The following is a 23,344-nucleotide window of genomic DNA, read 5'->3' on the forward strand; positions in this document are numbered from 1 at the left end:
AGTAACTGCAACATTTTTAATAACTTGGTTTTAAAGTCACAAGTCTGACTAGGACAAAAGAGTATATGCTTTGGGTTTATTGGTGAAAACTAATCAAGAGAACTCCTAGGACTTCAGTACTATGTCTTAAGTGTAGTAACTTTAAAGGGAAAGGCTGAAACTAGAAGATTTAAGAACAGTAAATATTTTGATCCTCGCAAAAAGCTTGGAATAAAAAGGCAAAGATAATTTTAGTTTTTCATTGCACAAGTTTTTCGTAGCTTCTGTGTCCCTTGAGTCCTATAATTCAATTTTTTCAACATTTCATTTGGGATAGGTTTCTGAATATTCAGGAGCAGCAACATGAGTATTCAGGTCTGTTCATTAATTATTTTAATTAGCTTTAATAGGTAAGGTGTATGACTTCAGATCAGAAAAGTGAATGAGGGGCACCTGGATGGCTCAGTTGGCTGAGTGGTGGACTCTTGATTTCAGCTCATGTTATGAACTCGGGGTCCTAAAATCAAGCCCCGTGTCAGGCTCCTTGCTCAACAGGGAGTCTGCTTGAGGATTCTCTCTCTCCCTCTCTGTCTACCTCTGTCTCCACTCTCATGTGTGCTCTTCTAAAATAAGTTTTGTTTTGTTTTGTTTTGTTTTAAGAGAAGTGAATGAAAGCTCTTGACCATTTATTTATTTATTTATCCTTAAGTAGGTTCCACAGCAACATGGGGTTTGAACACAACAACCCTGAGATCAAGAGTTACATGCTGTACCAGCTGAACCAGCCCTGGCCTTTTTAGAACACTGCCAAAACCATTTTTATGAGGCAACATGGTACAATAGAGAGGGAATGGTTAGGGGGCAGTATGAAGAGTATAGAGTCTGCACAAAGATAGCCAGGGTTCAAATCCTGGCTCTCCTGCTCCCTAGCTTTGTGATGTCAAACATGTTACTTAACCTATTTATACTTCACTTTGTTCATCTGCAAAATGCGGGTGATAGTAAAACTTCTCTCATATAGCAATTTTGAAGTGCTAAGAACAGTGCCTAAGAACATAGTAAACATTATGTAAATGTTAAATGAAATAAACTTTTAAACATCATCTTTTGAAATAAAGAAAAGGGGGGCGCCTGGGTGGCTCAGTCAGTTACGCATCTGTCTTCGGCTCAGGTCATGATCAGAGTCCTGGACCCCACATCCAGCTCTCTGCTCAGTGGGTAGCCTGCTTCTCCTTCTCCCTCTGCCTGCTGCTCCACGTGTTTGTGCCCTCTCTCGCTCGCTCTCTTTCTGTCAAATAAATAAAATCTTTAAAAAAAATAAAGAGGGATGAGTGTATGTACATGGTCTCTGGAATCAGGTAACCCTGGTTTACTGTACTGGTTCTGTTACTGTGTGACCTGAGCCAAGATAATAACATTTCTGAGTAGAATTTACTAAGATGCAAAATGGAAATTATGCTAGCATTATAAAGTGGCTAGGTTAAAATAGAATAATAAAGTTCTTAGGACATAATAGACATTCCATATATGGTAAATATATATATTATTCCAGATCCTCTAATTAATAACATTTGTATATACCCAGTGTTATATAAAAGAAACATACTTTAATTTCTATTCTAGTTAAAATCATCACCCAAGAAACTAGACTCAAAACTCTGTTTTTCATCTAGTTGTCCATACAAAGTTAGAATTTTCATTCTGAATAAGAACATCATTAATTGATGTCAAATTTTCAGAGAGTTGTTCAGGTTAAAAATGCTACCATGTTGGGGTGCCTAGGGGACTCAGTGGGTTAAAGCCTCTGCCTTCGGCTCAGGTCATGATCTCAGGGTCCTGGGATCGAGCCCTATATCGGGCTCTCTGCTCAGCAGGAAGCCTGCTTCCTCCTCTCTCTCCCTCTGGGATCAAGCCCCGCATCAGGTAACCCTGGTTTACTGTACTGGTTCTGGGATCAAGCCCCGCATCCGGCTCTCTGCTCAGCGGGGAGCCTGTTTCCTCCTTTCTCTCTCTCTGCCTACTTGTGATCTTTGTCTGTCAAATAAATGAAATCTTAAAAAAAAAATGCTACCATGTTTTCCAGGAAATGACCAGTGTAAGAATAAACATATTCATCCTAACACCAAAGAAACGCTGTAGTGTTAGGTGTCATAAGAATAGCACCAGAAATTCCCAAATTTAAAGTGAAAGTATTTGTTTTTTTAAAATATGTGTTTATACACATTTCTATTATTTAAGAAATAAAATTTTCAAAGACATTCCAAAATTCTTTCATAACTTAGAGGAAAGAAAATTGTTTTAATCAAAATAGTGATTATTCCTTAAGTCTAATACAAAATAGATGATCACATTTCATCTTTAATTTTTCTTTTTAATTTTTATGCTCATTTTATTTGGCATGATTTGCTTGGAAATTTGGTTTCTGTGAGTCCTGATGCGATCTATATTCATTTCTGTAGATGACAAAATTGAGAACAGATTTGCACCTGAAAGAGATGACTATGGATCAGATACAATGAGTGAAATAAATATTGTTGGCCGAATTACACTAAATCTTTGGAGAATCATGAGAAATGAGGTAACGTACTTCATCTAAAATCTTATTGGAAATAAGAGATTAGGATGGTATAACTATCTTAGTTATTGTAGAGTATTAGCATAACCTACTTATGTAATTTGATGCTTCTTTGTGTGTTATTTTTGTTATACTTAAATAGAGTTACAAAACTAAATATTACATTCTAAAATGCAAAGCTACAGGACTATTTAATGTTATTGATGTGTTTTAATTTTTTTATTTTTGTCTACATAGCAGTAGCTAGAAAAGTCTACAACTGTCTTAAAGTTTTATGTTACATTTGTCGAATGTTGTATAATTTCATTTTTGCTAGATGAATTCAACTTGGTCTTTCTGATTTATTAAGTAAGAAAAATGTAGTCTACACATAGGAAGGAATTAAGGTTATTTAAAAACTGGGTCAGACTAAGAAGGTAAATTGGAAAGACAGTACTTGGAAATAGTTAATAGCAGCTTCCAGTCAAGGCTTTGGGGGCCCAGATAAGGATCTTTGGTACTATAAATTTCAACAAATGATCTTATTTGCGATCACTCAGAGAAATAATTCTTTAAACAAAAATGTGAGATCATAAGATCTTAGACCATATTTGCATCCTTGAAGTTGCCTGATCTCTTTTATTAAAACGTAAAAAGATACCTCCTGTAAATTGGTCTATTCTCAGATTTTGGACTTTGGATAATATCAGATAAGATGTTTATATTTAAAAGAAAGCTGTATTCTTCAGTTGCTTCCCTATTTGAAACTACTTTCTCACTATGTACTTTCTATTATACACTCATTATTCACTATGATCTTTCTGGCTCTTCTAGATTTATATAAAACATTTGACTTTCTAAGCATGCCCTCTGCAGTTCTTTTGGACACCAGCACACAGTAATTCTTTCACATAAGGAATTGGGTTTCTTTATCTAAAATTCAGATGTCCTGGGGCGCCTGGGTGGCTCAGTGGGTTAAAGCCTCTGCCTTCAGCTCAGGTCATGATCCCAGGGTTCTGGGATCAAGTCCCACATCTGGCTCTCTGCTCGGCGGGGAGCCTGTTTCCTCCTTTCTCTCTGCCTGCATCTCTGCCTACTTGTGAGCTGTCTGTCCAAAAAAAAAAAATTCAGATGTCCTTATTTTTATTTCTTCTCTATACCCCTTCACTGTCCTGCTTTACTTAAAATTACTGCTGTTCCCTCTGGACTTTGAATCCTCAGTAACAAACACAGTGCCTCGTAAATAGTACTCATGACATACTTGTTGACTGCTTAAATGAAAGAATAAATGACTCTTTGCCCAGAAGATAGTGTTTAGAGGTCTGGATATCACCTTAATCCAGACCTTTCAAGAATTTGCCAAGTACCAAATACTTATTTATTGCTATCTCTGCTCCACAAATTTGAGCCTGGGGTTAGATCAGTTAAGGGTATAGCTGGGGGATAGTCTGGGTGACTCAGTTAGTTAAGCATCTGCCTTTGGCTCAGGTCATGATCCCAGATGCTGGGATTGAGCCCCCCCCCCCCCCCCCGCATTGGGCTCCCTGCTCAGTGGGGAGTCTGCTCCTCCCTCTCCCTCTGCCCTTACCACTGCTTGTGCTCTCCCTTGCTTACTCTCTGTCTCTCTCATAATAAATAAAAATCTTGGGGGTGGGGGGAAGTATAGCCAGTTCCTCTGTTTTCACAGGTAGAGAGGCAGATTATATGGTTGCAGATGTTGGTAGGTAGGTGGATATGTCGATGAGAGTTTGTCAAAGTTCTCTTCTGACTTCTTCAGTTTTCTCAGTAAAAAAAGGAGTCAGAGTTCTCAACTGAGAATAAGCATAGTAGAGGGACTTTTTGTTATCTAGGAGAATTCAGGAGTGGTTAATTAAGAAAATATAGTATAAAAGCTAGGTAGCATGGACGACCCACTTGAGATTTGCATCAGAAAATTAAAGTGATAACCTGCCAGCTCTGTTCAAATTCACAAATGTAAGTTACAGATGGTTAGATTCAACTACAACTCGCAAAGGGTTATAGCTTTGTGAAAAAATAATTAATTGATTAGCTAGTTAATCACAGAGCAGGAGAGAGGCACAGAAAGAAATGGTATGTGCAAGGTTGTGATTGCAGTTGTGCAATTTGAGCTAGATAAGGAGCAGAGGGAGGCTGGGGTACTAGAGGGAATAAACTACAAGGATGGGAGATGGTGGTCAGAGAATAGGATGCCTGAGATTATGGACGGGGTAATTATTGGTGGTGGTAGAACTTGGAGTAAGATCATGGGAGTGGGTGGCTGAGGTGGACGGAGGCAGTGACATGTGAATTTGCCTTAGACCTAGCTCTGGTGGCAGCATGGAAGAGGACACATTTAAAGATAGGAAACCCATGAGAAGATTATTGGGGTAACTCAAGTGAAAGTTGGCAGTTGTATAAGGATTCAGAAAACAATTTAGAGGATAAATGATGTACAATAGGATGAAGAGGAAAAGGTGTCAAGAATAATTATCAGGGTTCTGGCCTCGATGATTTAAGATCCCAGTTAGGTGGGAAAAAAGGGCATGAGCTATCAGTCAGGTAACCAGGTGAAGATAGCAAAGTCCCAAATATGTAAATGGGAAATGTAAATAGGAATGTTAACAGGGGAATGCCTGGTGGCTCAGTTGTTAAGCTGCTGCCATCTGCTCAGGTCCTGCAGGATCAAGCCCAGAGTCCATCTACCTGCTTAGCGGGAAGTTGGCTTCTCCCTCTGTCCCTCCCCCTGCTTGTGCTTCTTCTCACTTTCTCTCAAATAAATAAAATCTTTAAAAAAAAAAAAATGTAAAAAGGAAAGTCCCAAATATGAGGTAAAGGTGTAGATTAGAGATAGAAGTTACATGAGAAGGGAATGGAGAGAGTGATCAGGATTGAGCCAAAAGACATTTTTGTGAATGAAAACATTTTGAGGTATAGACAGAAAATCAGATCCTAAGAAGCAGTCTAAGACGAAGAACCAGAAGAGAACACTCCCAGCAGAGCCACTAGAAAAGTCAGGTGTTTTCCACACAAGCATGTAAGCCTCCCATTACCTCAGTCTGGCAACATCAGAATCTGTTTCTAATGTTCCCTATTACAATATTAGTTTGTCAATAAGCATGTCAGATGCTTTTAAATAAGACAACGTGATGGACAATGAAGATTATATGGAAGTAGAATAACGTACCCGTTATTTGTATACTCCCATTTGTATGTTGTTTATCATTTATAAGGCACTTTTACAGACTTGGTCACCTTTAAATTTTGATACAAACTTGCAACATAAATAAGACAACAAAAATAGTGAGGTACTATTCCAAATAAAGAAAACTGACAAGCTCACAGAGATTAGTGACATGTTGAAAGCCTCATTAGCTAGTAAGGGGTTAAGACTCAGACTCATTGTAGGCATGCTGTCTGTCTTCAGAGAGCTTAGTGTATATTTCATTTTAAATATAAATATGTATAAAATAAATATATATACTAAGCTCTCTGAGGACAGTCTTCCAGTGTCCTAGAAATTTCTTTTTTTTTTTTTTTTAAAGATTCTATTTACTTATTTGACAGCATAACCAGGGGGAGTGGCAGGGAGAGGGAGAAGCAGGTCCCCACTGAGTAGGGACCCCAGTTCGGGGCTCCATCCCAGGACCCTGGAATCATGACCTGAGCTGAAGGCAGTTGTTTAACTAACTGAATCACCCAGGCTCCCTATCCTAGAAATTTTTTGTATCTTCATATGGGTGGTGGTTACATGGTTGTATATATACATAAAAATTCATGAGTTCTTCACCTAAAATTGTTGTCCATTTCTTTATATGAAGTATGGGTCAATCAAAAAAAATTTTTAACTGAAGACTCAGGTAATGAGGAACAACTGAGGGAATAAGGTAATAGAGGATATGGGGCGCAGGTACTTACGATCTCTTTCCATTTTTCTTTTATCTTTATTTTTTCTGTTCCCCTGCGCTAATTCTGACTGCCTCTCCTAGTTCTGAGTAAGTTTATTTCTGAAATGATTAACTATTGTGTTTTGCACATTGACTACAGCTGTGAATGGAAGTGTAACTATACCTCTATCAGACCATTCCTTTATCAATAAATAAATGTACAAGCATTGTAACACTTTCTTTATATCAATTCTGACTTTGATCTACATAGTACATTTTTATAATGTTTAACTTATTTAGATTTCCCCTGAAAACAAGTAACTCCTACTACTTATTTCTGGATCCATACTTCAACTTCTAGAGTAAATAACTCTCTAAAGATTGGAACATTCTCAAGATAGATCTTTTTTTTTTTTTTTTTAAAGATTTTATTTATTTATTTATTTGACAGAGGGAGATCACAAGTAGGCAGAGAGGCAGGCAGAGAGAGAGAGGAGGAAGCAGGCTCCCTGCTGAGCAGAGAGCCTGATGCAGGACTCGATCCCAGGACCCTGGGATCGTGACCTGAGCTGAAGGCAGGGGCTTAACCCACTGAGCCACCCAGGCGCCCTAAAGATAGATCTTCTTAATTTTAGAGTTCATGTTTTGCTCCTTTAGTTTTACTTAAACCTAGGATTGTAGCTAAATGTATTAATGCTCCTGTGACACCAAGAAGACTCAGAGTAGAGTGACTCAAATAGGTATTGTAAGATAATACTTGTTTAGTTTTAATTCAATTTGTGATATTGTTCTGTTTAAAATAAAATCAACCCAGAACATAGATATGCCATCTGTCTCAGATATTGGGAACCAATTTCTTAAGATTTTAAGTTTAATTTGAGTTATAAAATCTGCTAATTAATCCTTATAGGTCAACTTACGTGGCAAGCTTCAAAATTTTTCCTAATGAGAGAGCTATAGGACAAGAAGGTGACCTTTTCTGTAGCAATTTTTTTTGATTGCTTATGTTAATGAAGACGTATCCAGCAAAAGTTTAGATTTGGTCTAAAGTGATATACTCTGTGTTAGGTAATCTTGTAACTACCAGAGATCAGATGTTTGGCTTCATTTTCTGTAACACTAAATGAGAATTAAAACAACAATAAAAATAACAACCAAATGAAAATATTCGTTAGCAGGTAGAAGAGTCACTCATATAGGGATTTAATAATAAAATGAGTCATTTTTGAGAGAAGTACTCCAGGCCAGTAATGATTATTCGAAAAAATGGTGACTTACTTCCAAGATAATGGGTTAATACCTGCTTTGTACTGGTGGTTCTAGAATAGGCTTGTCCCAAAGTTTAAAACTCTTGTGTATGCATGTGTGTGTGCTTGCAAGTGCTAATTGCAGTGCTGTCGTTCTGGAGGTTGATAGAAATTGTAGATAGAGTAAGACCAGTTTGGATCATACACAGATTAGTCTTTAAAATTCAGTCCCTGTTTTATACCTGCTGGATTGCAGAAGTGGAAAAGAAAATATTTTAAAATTATAATATACAAATGTGAAGTGCTTTTGAATTGTTCCTCCCAAGTTGTCCTACAAATGAGGACTGCAGATTCCTCATTCCATTTTCCATTGAAAATGCCTGCCATTGTCTAGATTGTTTGTGTCCCATAGGTGTTTCTGAGATAGTATTTAGGTAAAGTATGTTTTATGAATTTGGACCCCCTTTTTATCTTCTAAAGATTTTTATTTATTTGACAGAGAGAGCTATCACAAGTAGGCAGAGAGGCAGGCAGAGAGAGAGGGGGCAAGCAGGCTCTTCGCCGAGCAGAGAGCCCGATGTGGGACTCGATTCCAGGACCCTGAGATCATGACCTGAGCCAAAGGCAGAGGCTTAACCCACTGAACCACCCAGGTGCCCCTGGACCCATTTTAGTATTCTTTTCCCATTAACATACTTTTTGCTATATATTTTTTAAGAGATTTATTTATTTGGGAGAGCATGTACAGGTGGGGAGGGGCAGTAGGAGAGAATCTTTAAGCACACACCTTGCTGAGCATGGAGCCTGTGGCAGAGCTCAGGCTCACAACCCATGAGATCACAACCTGAGCTGAAACCAAGAGTCTGACACTTAACAGACTGTGCCAGCCAGGTGCCCCTTTTTCCTACATATTCTGAGGATGAAGAAACATTTCTGCCATTTCCTTTTAATCTTTTGCTTTGGGAATGAAATTAAGTATCTGTAATGTCCACGTATTGGGTCTTAACACCAATGTAATTCTTGGAAGCAGGATGAATGCCTGACCTTAACTAGATAACTCATTCTTGAATCTGTGGAATTCTGTTAATTAGCATGTCTTCATGGACCAAAAAGTGAGTATGGAAAGAATAGAAAATTAACTTGCCTTTTTTTTTTGTTTTGTTTTGGTTTTGGTTTTTTGATTTGGGGAGGTTTTTGGCATGGCAATCAAGATTTTTTGAACTACTAATGCTAAGTTCTACAAAATTGCACCACTTTAGTTAAGGCTTTTAGTCTACATTTGGCCACATCAAAGTAGTTGTAACATTAGATTGCTCAATTTAAATACTGCGGCTCCCTATTGGATAGACCCACAATCTTCACACCCAGTTAATGCATACAAAGCAACAAGATACTGCTAAGTAAAGCAGCAGTAGTTACTGCAGTTTAGGCCTTGTGACCAATTACACATGATTAAAATTACTTCCCACATTAACGTCCACAGTACTCGTCCACCATTTAACATCTCAACCAAAACATTACAAGTGAAACAGTGACTAATAGGCAAAAAATACTAAACCTGTATATGGTATTTAATACACTTATGCGTGAGCAAGCAAGGGATTCACAGTCCCTTTCACAGTGAGAATACAGCTGTGGAAGCCTGAAAATTATTTGCAAAAGTTGTTAAATTGTTAAAATGTTTGAAAATATATGCTTCTTGTTGTAGACCCCCACTGTACACACAACTATAAACATTGTTCTCTATGTAAACAAAAAAGAAAAGATTTGAAAAGTCTGGACATTTCCTTCTCTACAAATATTAAAGGCAATGTCTTCAAGACATTATACTGAAAAGACTGTCATATTGTAAAAATGCTTCTGTCAGGGGTGCCTGGTTGGCTTAGTCAGAAGAATATGCGACTCTTGATCCCAGGGTCAAGTTCAAGCCCCACACACTGGATGTAAAAATTACTTAAAAAAATAAATAAACTTTTTAAAAGTTTTTTTTAAATGCTTCTGTCAGTATTTGTATTGGCATAGAGTATTAAAAAAAGTGATAAAAACTGAGATCTCCTAAGTATGCCATGACCAAGTTGAACTCATCTGGTCTGATTGTTTCCAATTAAATATTAGCTTATTTTGAGTATTTCCACCTAGAAGACTATATATACATAGTTTTCAATTATTTATGATTCACTTGTAACAAATCATTTTTACAGGTAGCTTTCATATCTACCGTGAAAAGTTTGAAGTAATATTACAGATCTTTTAGAACAAAATTTGCACATAAATACAAACATTATTATAATGAAGTCTTGGTTTTGTTGGTTTTTTTTGTGGTTTTTTTTAGGTGGCTCTAACTAACTATACCTTTGAAAATGTGAGCTTTCATGTTCTTCATCAGCGTTTTCCCCTCTTTACCTTTCGAGTGTTATCCGATTGGTTTGATAACAAGACAGATCTGTACAGGTAATGTTTTATAACTCTGAAGAGGGTAATATCCCTGTTAAAATGAGTATTATTAGAGTATAACTTAACATACAATAAAATGCACACATTTAAATTGTATTATGCCACGACTTTACAAAAGGTATACACCCTGTAACCGCCACCCCAGGATAGATAGTCAACCTACCGTCCCTGAAGCATCCAGGTAAGTACAGGTAAGTACTAATTGAATTTCTATTACTACAGATCAGTTTTGCCAGTTCTAGAACTTCATATAAATAGAATTATTTACAATGTACCTATTTTTCTCTGGGTTCCTTCAGGAAGGCATAATAATTTTTGAGATTCAGCCATGTTGTTGCATAAGCCAGTAACTTGTTCATTTTTATTACTAAGTGATATCCAGTTGTATGAATATACCACAATATATTTATCCAATCACCTGTTGATGGACAATTGGGTTGTTTCTCATTTGAGGCTGTTATGAATAAAACTGCATGCAAGCCTGTATGTGAATACACATTTTCATTTCTCTAGAAGTAGAATTGCAGGGTCACATGGTTAGTATGTTTAATATTTTAAGAAACTGCTAATTGTTTCCTTTGGCAGTTCTGCTGCTAGTTGGCTGGCAATAAATTCTCTCAGCCTTTATTTATCTGAAAATGTCTTTATCACATCCTTATATTTGAAGGGTATTTTCAGTGTCTAATTCTGGGGTTGAGATTTTTTTTTTCTTCCACCATTTTAAAGATTTCACTCCCTTTTCTTCTGGCCTCCATTTCTAATGAGAAATCAATAGTCATTCTCGTTTTTCCAGTGTATGCAATACATTTTTTTCAAAGTCAGACTTCATGAATAGCTGACTGCTACTGTTCTGTGTGTAAGATTTATAGTGGAGGCAGGGGCATTACTCAGCTCTCCTGATCTGGAGTCAGTCTTTAGAGGTTCCTGTTCTCCTGGGGCTTGGGGATGAGGCTTTCTCAACAGTCCTGGACTTCCCACAGAGCAGTGGACCTCTGCTTTGTACAGTTCCTTCCTCATCAGCGCAGTTTCCTTGCTTGGAATCTATGATGGAAAAGTTCCTGCCTCTTTCCCAGTGGTAGACAGCTGTTGCTTATTACTTAGTACAAGACCCACAGTTGGAACAGGGGAGCTTGCCTGCCCTTCCTTCAGGTGCAGTTTTTGCAACTACCCCTTTCCTAGCAGCAGACATATTTTGCATCTTTTCTTTCCCCAGAGATAGTGGATCTCTGCTTAAATCCTGAGGATTAGAGTTTCCTGCCAGGCCACAGCAGCTCAAGGCTTTGCTTCACAGGAGAGAAAAGTCAGAGAAAGATGCAGGATTTCATTCCTTTGTGCCCTGCCCAGCCCCGAGGCTTGGAGGGGGGCCCACGGAAAAACACTCCTCTGGTATCTGGGGTTCCCAGCGATTATAAACTGTCATGTTGGCCCATCCCTGACCTTTAAGAATTTATTAGCATTAACGGTTTCACTCTTAAGTGCTTTTATGGTGCTGCCTGTGCTGCCAGTGTTCTGCCAAAGATGAAGTAAGTTACGTGTCCTGTCTGTCTTTAGATGTATTTGTCACCCTGTAAATTTTAATTCACCTGGTTCTCTTGTAACCTCAACTTTCTGATGGCCTCAAGAAAACATGATTTTGTAGATTATTGAGCTCTTTATAATTGTTAGACTGGAGTGATGTCCTTCTGCAGCTTTCTTTATCTGAAGCAGAATTCTGTGATTTTTTTTTTCCTGGTTGCTTTCAAAGTTTTTCTCTTTACCTTTACTTTTCAGTAATTTCACTATGATATTCATAAATGTGGATTTTAAGAATTTATATAACTTTCTTGGTGTTTGCTATGCTTCATGGATCTTTAAATTGATGTGTTTCATCAAATTTAGGACATTTTTGGCTATTTAAATATTTTTTTCGGCTCCCCACTTACTCTTTTCTTTCTAAGACTCCAAATTACATGTGTATTAAACTATTTGACAGTGTCCCACAGATCTTTGAGGCTCTGTGCATTTTTCTTCAGTGTTTTCTCTAACCACCTATCTTTAGATTCACTAACTTCCTTCTGTCATCACCGATCTGCTGTTAAGGCCAGCCAATACGTTTTATATTTCAGTTTTTATATTTTTAGTTCCCAAATTCTCATTTGGTTCTTTCTTTTTATAGTTTGCATATTTTGTTGCCCTGTCTATTTGCGCATTAAGACTATATTTCTTTTAATCTTTTAAATATTTTTTTCCTTAGATTCCTGAACATATCTATAGTAGTTACTAAATTCAACATCTGGCTATCTCGGTATTAGTTTCTGTTTAACTGCTTTTTTTCTTAACTAGGTCATATTTTTTTAAAACATTTTTTAAATTTAAATTCAGTAATTAACATAATTTATTGCTGGTTTCAGAGGTACAGGCCTATGGTTCATCAGTCTTATGGGTTATATTTTTTGTTTATTTCTTTGCATGATTATATAATGGCTGTTGTTGATATTTTCTTGTACACATTCTGGATTTTTGTTATCTTCCTGTGAAGCGTGTTTATTTTTGTTCAAGTTGGTAATTCAGTTATTGGCCAATCACCTTGAACTTACGTAAACCTGGTTTTTATGCTTTGTTAAGGTGATTCTCTGGTAAGCCAAAGTGTTTTCTACGCCCCTCAAACTTGGCAGGATTCAGTCTCCAAACCGTTTCATTTGCATATTGCTAGTGCTTGGTTTTAGGTTTGTCTGGAGTAGGCCTTTATCTAGGGCAAAGGCCTCCTAAGGCATGGTTTTTCTGGACTCCCAGGTGGATGCCCACCTTATTAATAAAGGGATAATGAGGTCTCTCCTCTCTAGTGTTGCTGGGCCTCCAACCCGAGCACTGCCTGAATAGTTTTGTTTCAAACCCAAGCTCACAGCGGCTGCTCCTTAGTAAGCATCACTTGGTTTCATCTTCCTCATTTTCAGCACAGCCCTGGGCCAGTTACAGGAAACCCCCACCTGTATTAATGACTGCTAACCTTTGCTGCTTGCACAGACACTCAGTCCCTCAGTTTCTAGCTATGAACTGCCTGAACTCTGATCTTTGCCTCCTCAGCTTAGCAAGACAAACTACTTAAATTCTAGCATAATTAGAATTATCTCCACATGGGCTGGGGTTCACTAGCACAGTCTTCCATTGCCTGTCGTTCTTTGCCCAGTTTATCAAAGCAGGAAAGCTAGTCCAGTGCCATTTATTCCGTCATTGTCAGAAGTGAAAGTCCCCACCCCCACTTTTCTTTAAGTTGAAGGTAAAACAGGAGTAATAAGCTTAGAAAATAGCTATATTAAAAAAAAAAAGTCCTGAAATTAATATGTCCAGAGTTTGAAATGAATGAAGTTCTGCTTATTGAATTGTAAGGCCACATGATGGTGAGGATGGAAATATAACCTCAAAAACAATTTGAAATATTTGGGCAAACTGCTTTCTGAGCATGTCATCTCTGATCTCTTCTGAAGAATCTAAAGGAAGTGAAGTGTGAAGTCACAGAAAGCACTAAGCTTATGATCAGAGGCTTACAGAAATAGAAGTTTAGAAGTTATCAATAAATAAAATGAAGCTTTTATTTATTTTTTAAAGATTTCTTTATTAGAGGGGCACCTGGGTGGCTCAGTGGGTTGAGCCACTGCCTTCAGCTCAGGTCGTGATCTCAGGGTTCTGGGATCAGGCTCCACATCGGGCTCCTTGCTCAGTGGGGAGCCTGCTTCTCTCTGTGCCTCTGGCTGCCTCTCTGCCTGCATGTGATCTCTGTCTCTCTCTCTGTCAAATAAAAAAATAAATAAAACCTTTAAAAAAAGAAAAGATTAATTTATTAGAGAGAGAGAGTGTGTGCGTGCACGAGCTGGGTAATGAACAGAGGGTAAGAGAGAATCTCAAGCTGACTCCCCATTGAGCGTGGAGCCCAGTGTAGGCTTGATCTCACGACCGGAGATCATGACCTGAGCCGAAACCAAGAATCAGATGCTCAACTCACTGAACCACGCAGGCATCCCAAACTCAAACTTTTAATAATAGTATTAAGCTTAACATTGAAAGCTACATTTGGTGGTTTATTTATGAGCCCTAAAATGCATTAAATGCATATTTTGCTACCTCTAATTAGGCATTATCTAGGATAAGTAATTTCTTTTGCGAGGTGAAATAGCTGGACCTAACATACTACATAAAGGACTTGAACTAGTCATTAGACCATTTATGTTAGATGGCTTGTTTTACGTGGAGAGATTTTCTTTGGAGACACTTTGGAAGATCACACAATTTTATTTTTAAATTTAAGTGAATTATTTGCATTTGCTAAAAAAATAATAATTTGTACTTCTTTCTACAGTGTTTTAAGTAAATAGACACATTTTTTATAAATTGCCTCGGAAATTAAAGGAATTTGCAAGAGTCAAGAATTTCTTGTATTAAATCTGTTTGTAAAGTATGAGGGAGCCCTGATTATTATCATTTTGTTTTTGTAAATTCACATTTGGTCTCCTGAAAGCCCTTGATTTATATAAATGAGTTAAGTTCTCAGAGCTATGTTGTTAGAATGTATTTTTCCATACCATGTTTAGATTCCTCAGCCAGCTTATAAAACCTTCCTAATCTCTAATATTCATGATCTAGGGAACTCATAGTAGCGTTCTTATTTTATCTGCTTTCCAAGCAATAGTTTGGACTACTATGCCAGTTTCTGAGGTAGGAGCTATATGTCGGTAGCAGAAGGTTATGTTGCTCAAGAAGATAATATTCAGAATTTTTTTCTTCATTTCCTGGATGTAGAACCAATCCAAAGAAAAAAGTTCAGAGTAACTGAGTTTTTACTTAGACTTCTTAATTCTTTTTGTCACTTTCTTCTTAGATGCCATATCCCAGAAAATACCCTGTGCCCTCAAGATGCTCTAAGTTCATCCATTCAGCACCTACCCAGGCCTATCATGAGTATCTTATATTTTATATTTCCCTCCCTCTTCCCCAAATAAAAACTTGTGTTTGGGTGCCTGGGTGGCTCAATCAGTTAAGCGTCTGCCTTTGGCTTAGGTCATGGTCCGAGGGTCCTGGGATGGAGTCCCACATCAGGCTCTCTGCTCATGGGGGAGTCCACTTCTCCCTCAACTCACCCTCCCCCAACCCCCCGCTGCTTGTGACCGCTCCCTCTTTCACTCTCTCGCTCTCAAATAAATAAAATATTTAACAAATAGGTAAAAATAAAAACTTGTATTTGCTTATTATACTTGAGTTTCCCAAAGTATTACGAGAATGGCATAATTCTTTTTTTTTTTTAATTGAGATTATTTATTTATTTATTTGACAGACAAGAGATCACAAGTAGGCAGAGAGGCAGACAGAGAGAGGAGGAAGCAGGCTCCCCGCTGAGCATAGAGCCCGATGCGGGGCTCGATCTCAGGACCCTGAGATCATGACCTAAGCACCCCAAGAGAATGGCATAATTCTTTAACAACAAAATTACCTAACAAAATTCTACTTTGTCACATTATTTTTTTAAAGATCACAATGTCACATGCAGCCAAATGTTTATAGCAGCAATGTCCACAATAGCCAAACTATGGAAAGAGCCTAGATGTCCATCATCAGATAAATGGATAAAGAAGTTGTGGTATATATATATATATACACACACAATGGAATATTATGCAGCCATTGAAAAAAAAATGAAATCTTGCCATTTGCAATGACGTGGATGGAACTAGAGGGTACTATGCTAAGTGAAATAAGTCAAACAGAGAAAGACAATTATCATATGACCTCACTGATGTGAAGAATTGGAAAAATAAGACAGAGGATCATAGGGGAAGGGAAGGAAAAATGAAGCAAGATGAAACCAGAGAGGGAGACAAACCATAAGAGACTCTTAATCTCAGGAAACAAACTGAGGGTTGCTGGAGGGGAGGAGGGTGGGAAACATTGGGGAGAGTATTTACTATGGGGAGTGTGTGAATTGTGTAAGACTGATGAATCACAGACCTGTACCCCTGAAACAAATAATACATTATATATGTTAATAAAAAAAATAAAGACCACAATGTAATTCCATTCTCTTTTTATACCATTGTGGCGACCCAAATAGGACTAGAAAGTAGGATTGAAGGTGATCTTATTTTCTTTTTTTAAAGGTGTATTTATTTATTTTAGAGAGAGAGCAAGCAGGAAGGAGGCGTGAAGGGCAGTGAGAGAGAGAGTTCCAAGCAGACTCTGAGCTAAGCACGGAGCCCAACACAGGGCTTGGTCTCATGGCCCTGAGATCGCAACCTGAGCTGAAACAAAGAATAGGTCATTTAACCAATGATCCACCCAGGTGCCCTGTGAAGGTGATCTTATTTTAAAAGATTGCTCTTTTAATTTAAAAAGTCCACTTTTTAAATACTTTCAAAATGTCAGGAAAGATAAGGAGTGACGTCAGCAAGATGGTGGAGTGGGAAGCCATAGAGCCTCTTTCCCCTATAAACACACTGATTCAGCAACAATTCACAGACAAACTCCCTTTGTGAGAAATCAAGAAACTAATTGAAAGACTCCTGTGCCCTGGATGAATGCTGAACCAGAATCACCAAAGCTGGAGGGAGATTTAAGACACCCTCTTACCAGAGTCCCTGCCTCTGGCTCAGAGCCATATGATCACAAAATGGTCCCCAGCTCTCTGCTCCCACAGAAGAAGAAGGGTTGGTTCGCATATCGGCACCCCAACTTTTCCAAAGGGGCTCTGACAAGTTCACCAGTCTAGCTGCAGAGCCAAATGGAGATGGTGGTATGGGCTGATAGATGACATAGATCCTTAGCACAAAGTGAGTGGATGACAAATACCACCTCTCAGCTTACCCCTGGAGAGAGAAAGAGATCCGTGCATCCAGTACCCTAACTCCTGCACAGCTACACAGAGAACTGCCGTCTGTCTTTCCAGTCTTGGAGCTCTGACAGGTTCAACATAGTTTGGCTGCCTAGAGGAGAAAAAAGACAGTGGTTTGGACTATCAGATACCATAACTCCACCTTCTGCTCAACAGAGAGTAGGTAAACAGAAACCACAACTGCCCGCTTCTACCTGGAAAGTGAATGAGTTGGTAGAGGCCCCCAGAATCTCTGGCTGGAATGAGTGGTGGAGACCTCCTGTATGAGGCTAGTCCATGACTGGGAGAAGTGCCTGCTTTGTCTAATGTGGGACACCACCATGGAAAGTTTAGGAAAATGAGGAACCAGGCAAAGATACTCCATACAAAGGAAGATAAATATCCAGAAACTGACCATAATGAAGTACTTACATGATTATTACATATTAATATACATACTGTACCAAATATACATATTATACAGTATTATTACCTTGACAGTCTAAAAAATACATTAAAATGTGATAGAATTTTTTACCTGTCAAACTAGTAATCACTTAAATATTATAATCCCCAGTGTTGGCAAAGATGCAAAGAAAACAAGCACTTTATCATCATTAGCTTGAATGTAATTTATTAAAGCCTTTTGGAAAGCAGTATGCACTATGTATTAAAAACTAAACCATAACAGACCTTTTGACCAAATCTAGGAATTTAACTTTTTTTTATATATATATTTTATTTGGAAATATTTCAGCATCAGTTCATAGACGTAGCTATGAAGATGTTCATCACAGCATTTTTTATAGTAATGAAAGATACTCAATAACAGAGCCATTGAATTGTTATAATTGTAATAGTATATTCAATAGATACAAAAATATATAAGCATGGGGAAATAGTCACAATATATTGTTAGAAATGCAACTTATAGAACATTTCTTTTTGTCTATTTTATTTAAAAATTGAATATAAAATTTTTAAGACAGGTTTTTGTTTAATTTTTTTAACAGTTTTACTCAGAATTCACATACCGTATAAGTCACCCATTTAAAGTGTACAGTTCAGTGATTTTCATGTATTCAGTTGTGCAACCATTACCACAGTAAATCTTAGTATTTGCATTACCCCAAGAAGGAACCCCGCGTCTCCTAGGCATCACCCTACTGTCCTCCCTTCTCTGCCCGCATCCTTATTAATCTGCTTTCTGTCTCTGCAGATTTGCCTGTTCTGGGTATTTCCTATAAAAAGATTCACGTAATATGTTGCCTTTTATAACTGACTTAGTGTGTTGTTCAGATTAATTCATATCGTAGCATGTGTCAGTACTTCATTTCCTTTTATTGCCAAATAATAGTCCATCATATGGATATATATCACATTTTGTTTATTCATTCATCAGTTGATGGACACTTGGGTTATTTCCACTTTCTGGCTATTTCGAGTAGTGCTGTTAAGAACATTTGTATTGGATTTTTGTGTAGATGTATGTTTTCATTCTTGGATATATACTGAGGAGGGGAATCAGTGAATTCTATAGTAACTCTATGTTTAACAGTTTGAGGAACTGCCAAACTGTTTGCCAGTGCAACTGCACTATTTTACATTCCCACCAGCAGTATATAAGGGTTAAAGTTTCTCCATACCCTCTCTAATACTTGTTATTATCAGTCTTTTTTATTATAGGGTGATTTTTTTCCTTCATGTTCATTTTCCAATATTTCTGTATTAGTCATGTATCATGACTTTTAAGACTTTTTTTATTGAAGTTATATGACTGTATTGTTCTAAAAGCCATGTAATTAAAGGTTGCAAAATATTTGAACGTTACTTTCATTAAATGAATGAAGTTTATTCTTTTTAATATACCTTTAGATCATTTTTACATTTTAATACTCAGTCAAAACTTTTGTTCCTAGGGAGCCTGCTTTCTCCTCTCTGTCTGCTTCTCTGCCTACTTGTGATCTCCATCTGTCAAATAAATAAATAAAATCTTTAAAAAAAAAAAACTTTTGTTCCTGGCTTTGGTGGAAGGTTTTTTGTTGTTGTTTGATTATTAACAACAAAGGCAGGGTAAAGAGATTAATTTATGTAAAGATTTAAATCACAAAGAACAGAATATTTGTGTGTTCACAGAAAATACTGATTTGACATACATTTACCCCAGGTATAATCTCATTATTTTCCTAAATCATCAACAAATTACTGTGCTTCTTCCCATGAACAGTTAGTAGGCATGCTTTTAGGCTGGTATTGGTAGTGATAACCCAAAGCCTCCACATTCTTTAAAAACCTATAGGGACAGTGCATTATAATTGTATTACTTAAAAACCTATAGAGACAGCAGTAGCACCTAAGAAAGTGTTAATTTCTTATAATAAAAATAGAGTAACAACAAGCAAAATACTGAGAATAATTATCCTTACAAGTACTACTTTAAAGTTGGTGTATTTTCACTAGGTTTTATGCCTTTGAAATATATGAAATTTTCTAATGTTTAACTCCTTTACATATTTTGCTAATGGCTCACATCATGACTCCCTAGTTAAATCCTCGTTTTTAATGTGTAGGTTTTGGCAAAATTAAAAGAGTACTAGCATCCACATTTTTCCCTAATGTTCATAGCATGGATTCTCTTTTTTTAACAGATGGAAAATGGTTGATCACTATATTAGCCGTGTCCGTGGAAATCTCCAGATGTTAGAACAGCTGGATCTGATTGGGAAAACCAGTGAAATGGCTAGACTCTTTGGCATTCAGTTTTTACATGTACTGACAAGGGGTTCACAGGTAGGAAATCAATTTTCTTACACACTTGAGAGTTCTATGTGAGTGACATACTTTTGCGATATTTGCGGTAATGTGATATTTTGAACTTTACTAATATATAGCTGATTAATCAAATCTTATCATTTTATTTTCTGGAAAAGCTCTAATTTCACTTAACAGCTCCATTTTTTATTTTCTCTCCATGCCAACTTTCTGACCACTGCTAAGTTTTTCATGCTGTTAAAAAACTAAATGTCCCTGGGATGATATTTTGATCCAGAGTATTGTCAATGTGATTAGGGAAGCCTTCAAAACCCCTTAAAACTAGGGAAGAAGCAGCAAAGAAAGTCTGCCTGTCTTTTGTTTTACATTCCTAATTTCATCATGTTGTAATTCCCAAATAAAAGTTGAATGTAAAAAGGAAGAGGATTTGGGAATCAATATAAGTAACTGTATCACTTTTTTAAGAAGTTAAAAATAGGATCTTAGAAGTAATTTAATTCACAAGTTTTTAATTAATTATATGAGAGATTTTGTCAAATGCATCACCCAAAAAGATTTCATGCATTCATTCAATAAATATTTATTTGAGTACCTTTAGTGTGTTAAATAAACACTATGATAGGCATCAGGGATACTACATCCATTCACTCAGGTTCCTTACCTCATAGAGTCTTTTATTTTTAATTATTTTAATTAGTGTAAGTTTGTAACAGTTCTCCATTCTACCAATTCACTAAATATAGCAAAAATAGAGTTCTAATTACTTTGACATGTTTATTAAAAAGTAAAGTATGTTTATTTATTTAATTATATTGCTTATAAGCTATTTGTACCCCCCACAAATTTTTAATATGATTTGAGCTGGCTTTATAATAAGGGGCAAAGATACTTGAAAACAACATGAGAACATTTCTGTGAACCCATTCTGGCTCTTGTGAGTGCTTTCCTTTTCTAATACTCCAAGCCATCTACTTAATAGTGGTTATTATAAACAATCAGTAATTGTTTGATTTAATTTTGTTAGGGCATGGTATGAAGTTTACTACCTTTCAATTCTGAAATCCTTGTGTTTCCTTCTTGGAAAAAGATTCCTTCTTGGAATAACATTTATCCATCTCAAGTCTCCTGACTTTCATTCTCTAATTTTCTCAAATAAAGTTCTCAGAGATCATTGGCCAACTTTTCAATGCAACTGTTAAACTATACAGTCTTTGCCACATTATGTTTATTATACATAGATGTTTTTAAATATAAAAAGAAATCTAATTTTGTCTCCTGTCTTTCCAAAATTTGACTTGTTGTATAAGTTATTTGATGTATCTTACAGCTTTTATAAAAGTTATAGAAATATAGGAAAAGGATTTATGAATGTCTCTTATAGGCACCTGAAAGCTGACTAAATAACCCATAGTCTACAACTGTACTGTAAAAACGTATCCTTGGTGCACCTGGCTGGCTCAGTCCATGAAGCATCCAACTCTTGATCTCAGTTCAAGTCTTGATCTCAGGGTCCTAAGTTGAAGCCTCATGTTGGGCTCCATGCTGGGTATGGAGCATACTTTAAAAACCTATAAGAATGCAGCTTTATTCAGAAGAGGAGAACATCCCCTAAATGATTATCGTATATTCAGAGACCAATATATTTCTATTTAAACTGTTTCTTCTTTTCTTCCTACTTCCCCTCTTTTCCTGCAGTACCGTGTGGAATCAATGATGTTGCGTATTGCTAAACCAATGAACTATATTCCTCTGACACCTAGTGTACAGCAGAGATCCCAAATGAGAGCTCCACAGTGTGTTCCCTTGATTATGGAGCCTGAATCTCGCTTCTATAGCAACTCTGTTCTCGTTTTGGATTTCCAGTCACTATATCCTTCAATTGTGATTGCATACAACTACTGTTTTTCCACCTGCCTTGGCCATGTGGAGAACTTGGGAAAGTAAGGGTTTTTGGTTTGTTTTTATTGAGTTTTTTTTTCATATTTGTAATTATGTTGTGCTTTGTACTTCTTACTAAAATTAGACTTTGAGTGTCTCTTTGCACTTGATACTGTCCTTTTGAGCAAGAGCAAGTTGAATGGGCTATAGCACAGCTAATTCATTCTTTGTAGTTACCTTCCTAATTGACTGGATAATTTGTATGACTAATTCAGCATCATGAATGGATGACTCGTGAATAGATCAGTCTTTCAACTTACTTGTTTCATTCTCCATGTAAATCCATTTCAGTGGAATTGTTTGAGGATTATGATCTCCTATCTCCAGCTGTCATCTCCTCTTAACCTCTTAAAAATAGTCAGTGATATTTTTAAGTTAAATTGTTAAGTGTTGGGTTTTATTTACTCATGTCAACCAAATTTTATAAACTAAATGAGAATACCATTTTTAATGTTCAAACGAATATATATTATTCTCATAAGAAATACAGAGTTTTCCTTTATAATGATTTTTATGTATTTAAAACCAAGTTATAGTGTTAGCCTAGAGCATACTCATTCCTTCATAGAAAATATTCATGGAAATAATATTAGTAATCCTGTCTTTTTATTAAGAACAGAAATTTGGAAAAGTTATTTAAAATATTTTTATTTAAGGCTTAAATTTTTCTTTAAGGAACTTAGTGTAAAGCGGTCACATGTTGAGTTGAAAGCTGGTATTCAGTGTAGATATTGCTCATAAGTTTTAGGATAATGCCATTTAAGAAGGTTTCTTTTAATAAATTGTGAATATTTAAAGAACTGCTATTTGGTAATATACCAATTACGAAGTAAATTAATTCATGTTTAGAATTCACTTGAAAATGAATTTCTACTGGAGTTCTTAGATTCCTAAAATTGTCTAGTATCACTGTTCTATGATTTGAGAAAGTATTTGCTTAATGTTTTCTTTCTTAATAGGTATGATGAGTTCAAATTTGGCTGTACCTCTCTAAGAGTACCTCCAGATTTACTTTACCAAATTAGGCATGATATCACAGTGTCCCCCAATGGAATAGCTTTTGTCAAGGTAATACTCTCTTGTAAGTGAAAGGTATCGACTGTGGCTTAATATTTGGAGAGCTGATGATTTAGATTATATCCTGTTGGCATGTAAAACAAAGAAAAAAAAGCCAAGTTTGCTTGAGTATATTATGTTAAAAAGTAAAGATACATGAATCTGCTAAGAAATTACTTTTTAAAAACCAGTTACCTTGTTTTGCATGAATTTAGATTTAAAGTCTTTTAACTGTTAGATTTTAATTTTTAATGAAATACTGAAATAAATGTGTATATATACGTTCTGACCTCTCTTAGAATCTGAGATTTAAATAGCTGTTTGGCAATCACTACAATGTTAACTTATAAAGATTCAGATTGCTTTAATGTGTAAACTCTACTAATTGTTCTTCTACATTATTTTAAATTAAGGCTATTTTAGAAATGATACTCTAATGTATTTATTGATTGCATTTTTAAGATATCCAAACTAAAAATAGGGTCTCTTTTTTTCTCTCCCTTCTCTCCCCTTAAAAGAGACCAAAGAGAGCCTCATAAATGAATAAATTAAAGACAAATAGGAGAGAGACCTAGGAGAAGATTATATTGCCTCTCTTATGCCAACTTCATTCCTTTCTCTTTTT

General features: G+C 36.4%; 1 protein-coding gene across 4 annotated transcripts in view; it reads left to right on the plus strand.

Moving 5' to 3' along the window:
- Nucleotides 1–23,344, plus strand: part of REV3L (REV3 like, DNA directed polymerase zeta catalytic subunit) — a 182,232-nt gene that overhangs the window by 128,982 nt on the left and 29,906 nt on the right. For all 4 annotated transcript variants that reach the window (XM_032337986.1, XM_032337983.1, XM_032337984.1 and 1 more), the window contains exons 20-24: nucleotides 2,439–2,557; nucleotides 9,997–10,115; nucleotides 19,602–19,743; nucleotides 21,421–21,665; nucleotides 22,623–22,731. In XM_032337986.1, the coding sequence (XP_032193877.1) occupies nucleotides 2,439–2,557; nucleotides 9,997–10,115; nucleotides 19,602–19,743; nucleotides 21,421–21,665; nucleotides 22,623–22,731 (734 nt within the window). The remainder of the gene's footprint in view (nucleotides 1–2,438; nucleotides 2,558–9,996; nucleotides 10,116–19,601; nucleotides 19,744–21,420; nucleotides 21,666–22,622; nucleotides 22,732–23,344) is intronic.

The sequence above is a fragment of the Mustela erminea genome, chromosome 4 (genome assembly GCF_009829155.1).
Source record: "Mustela erminea isolate mMusErm1 chromosome 4, mMusErm1.Pri, whole genome shotgun sequence".
Taxonomy (NCBI): domain Eukaryota; kingdom Metazoa; phylum Chordata; class Mammalia; order Carnivora; family Mustelidae; genus Mustela; species Mustela erminea.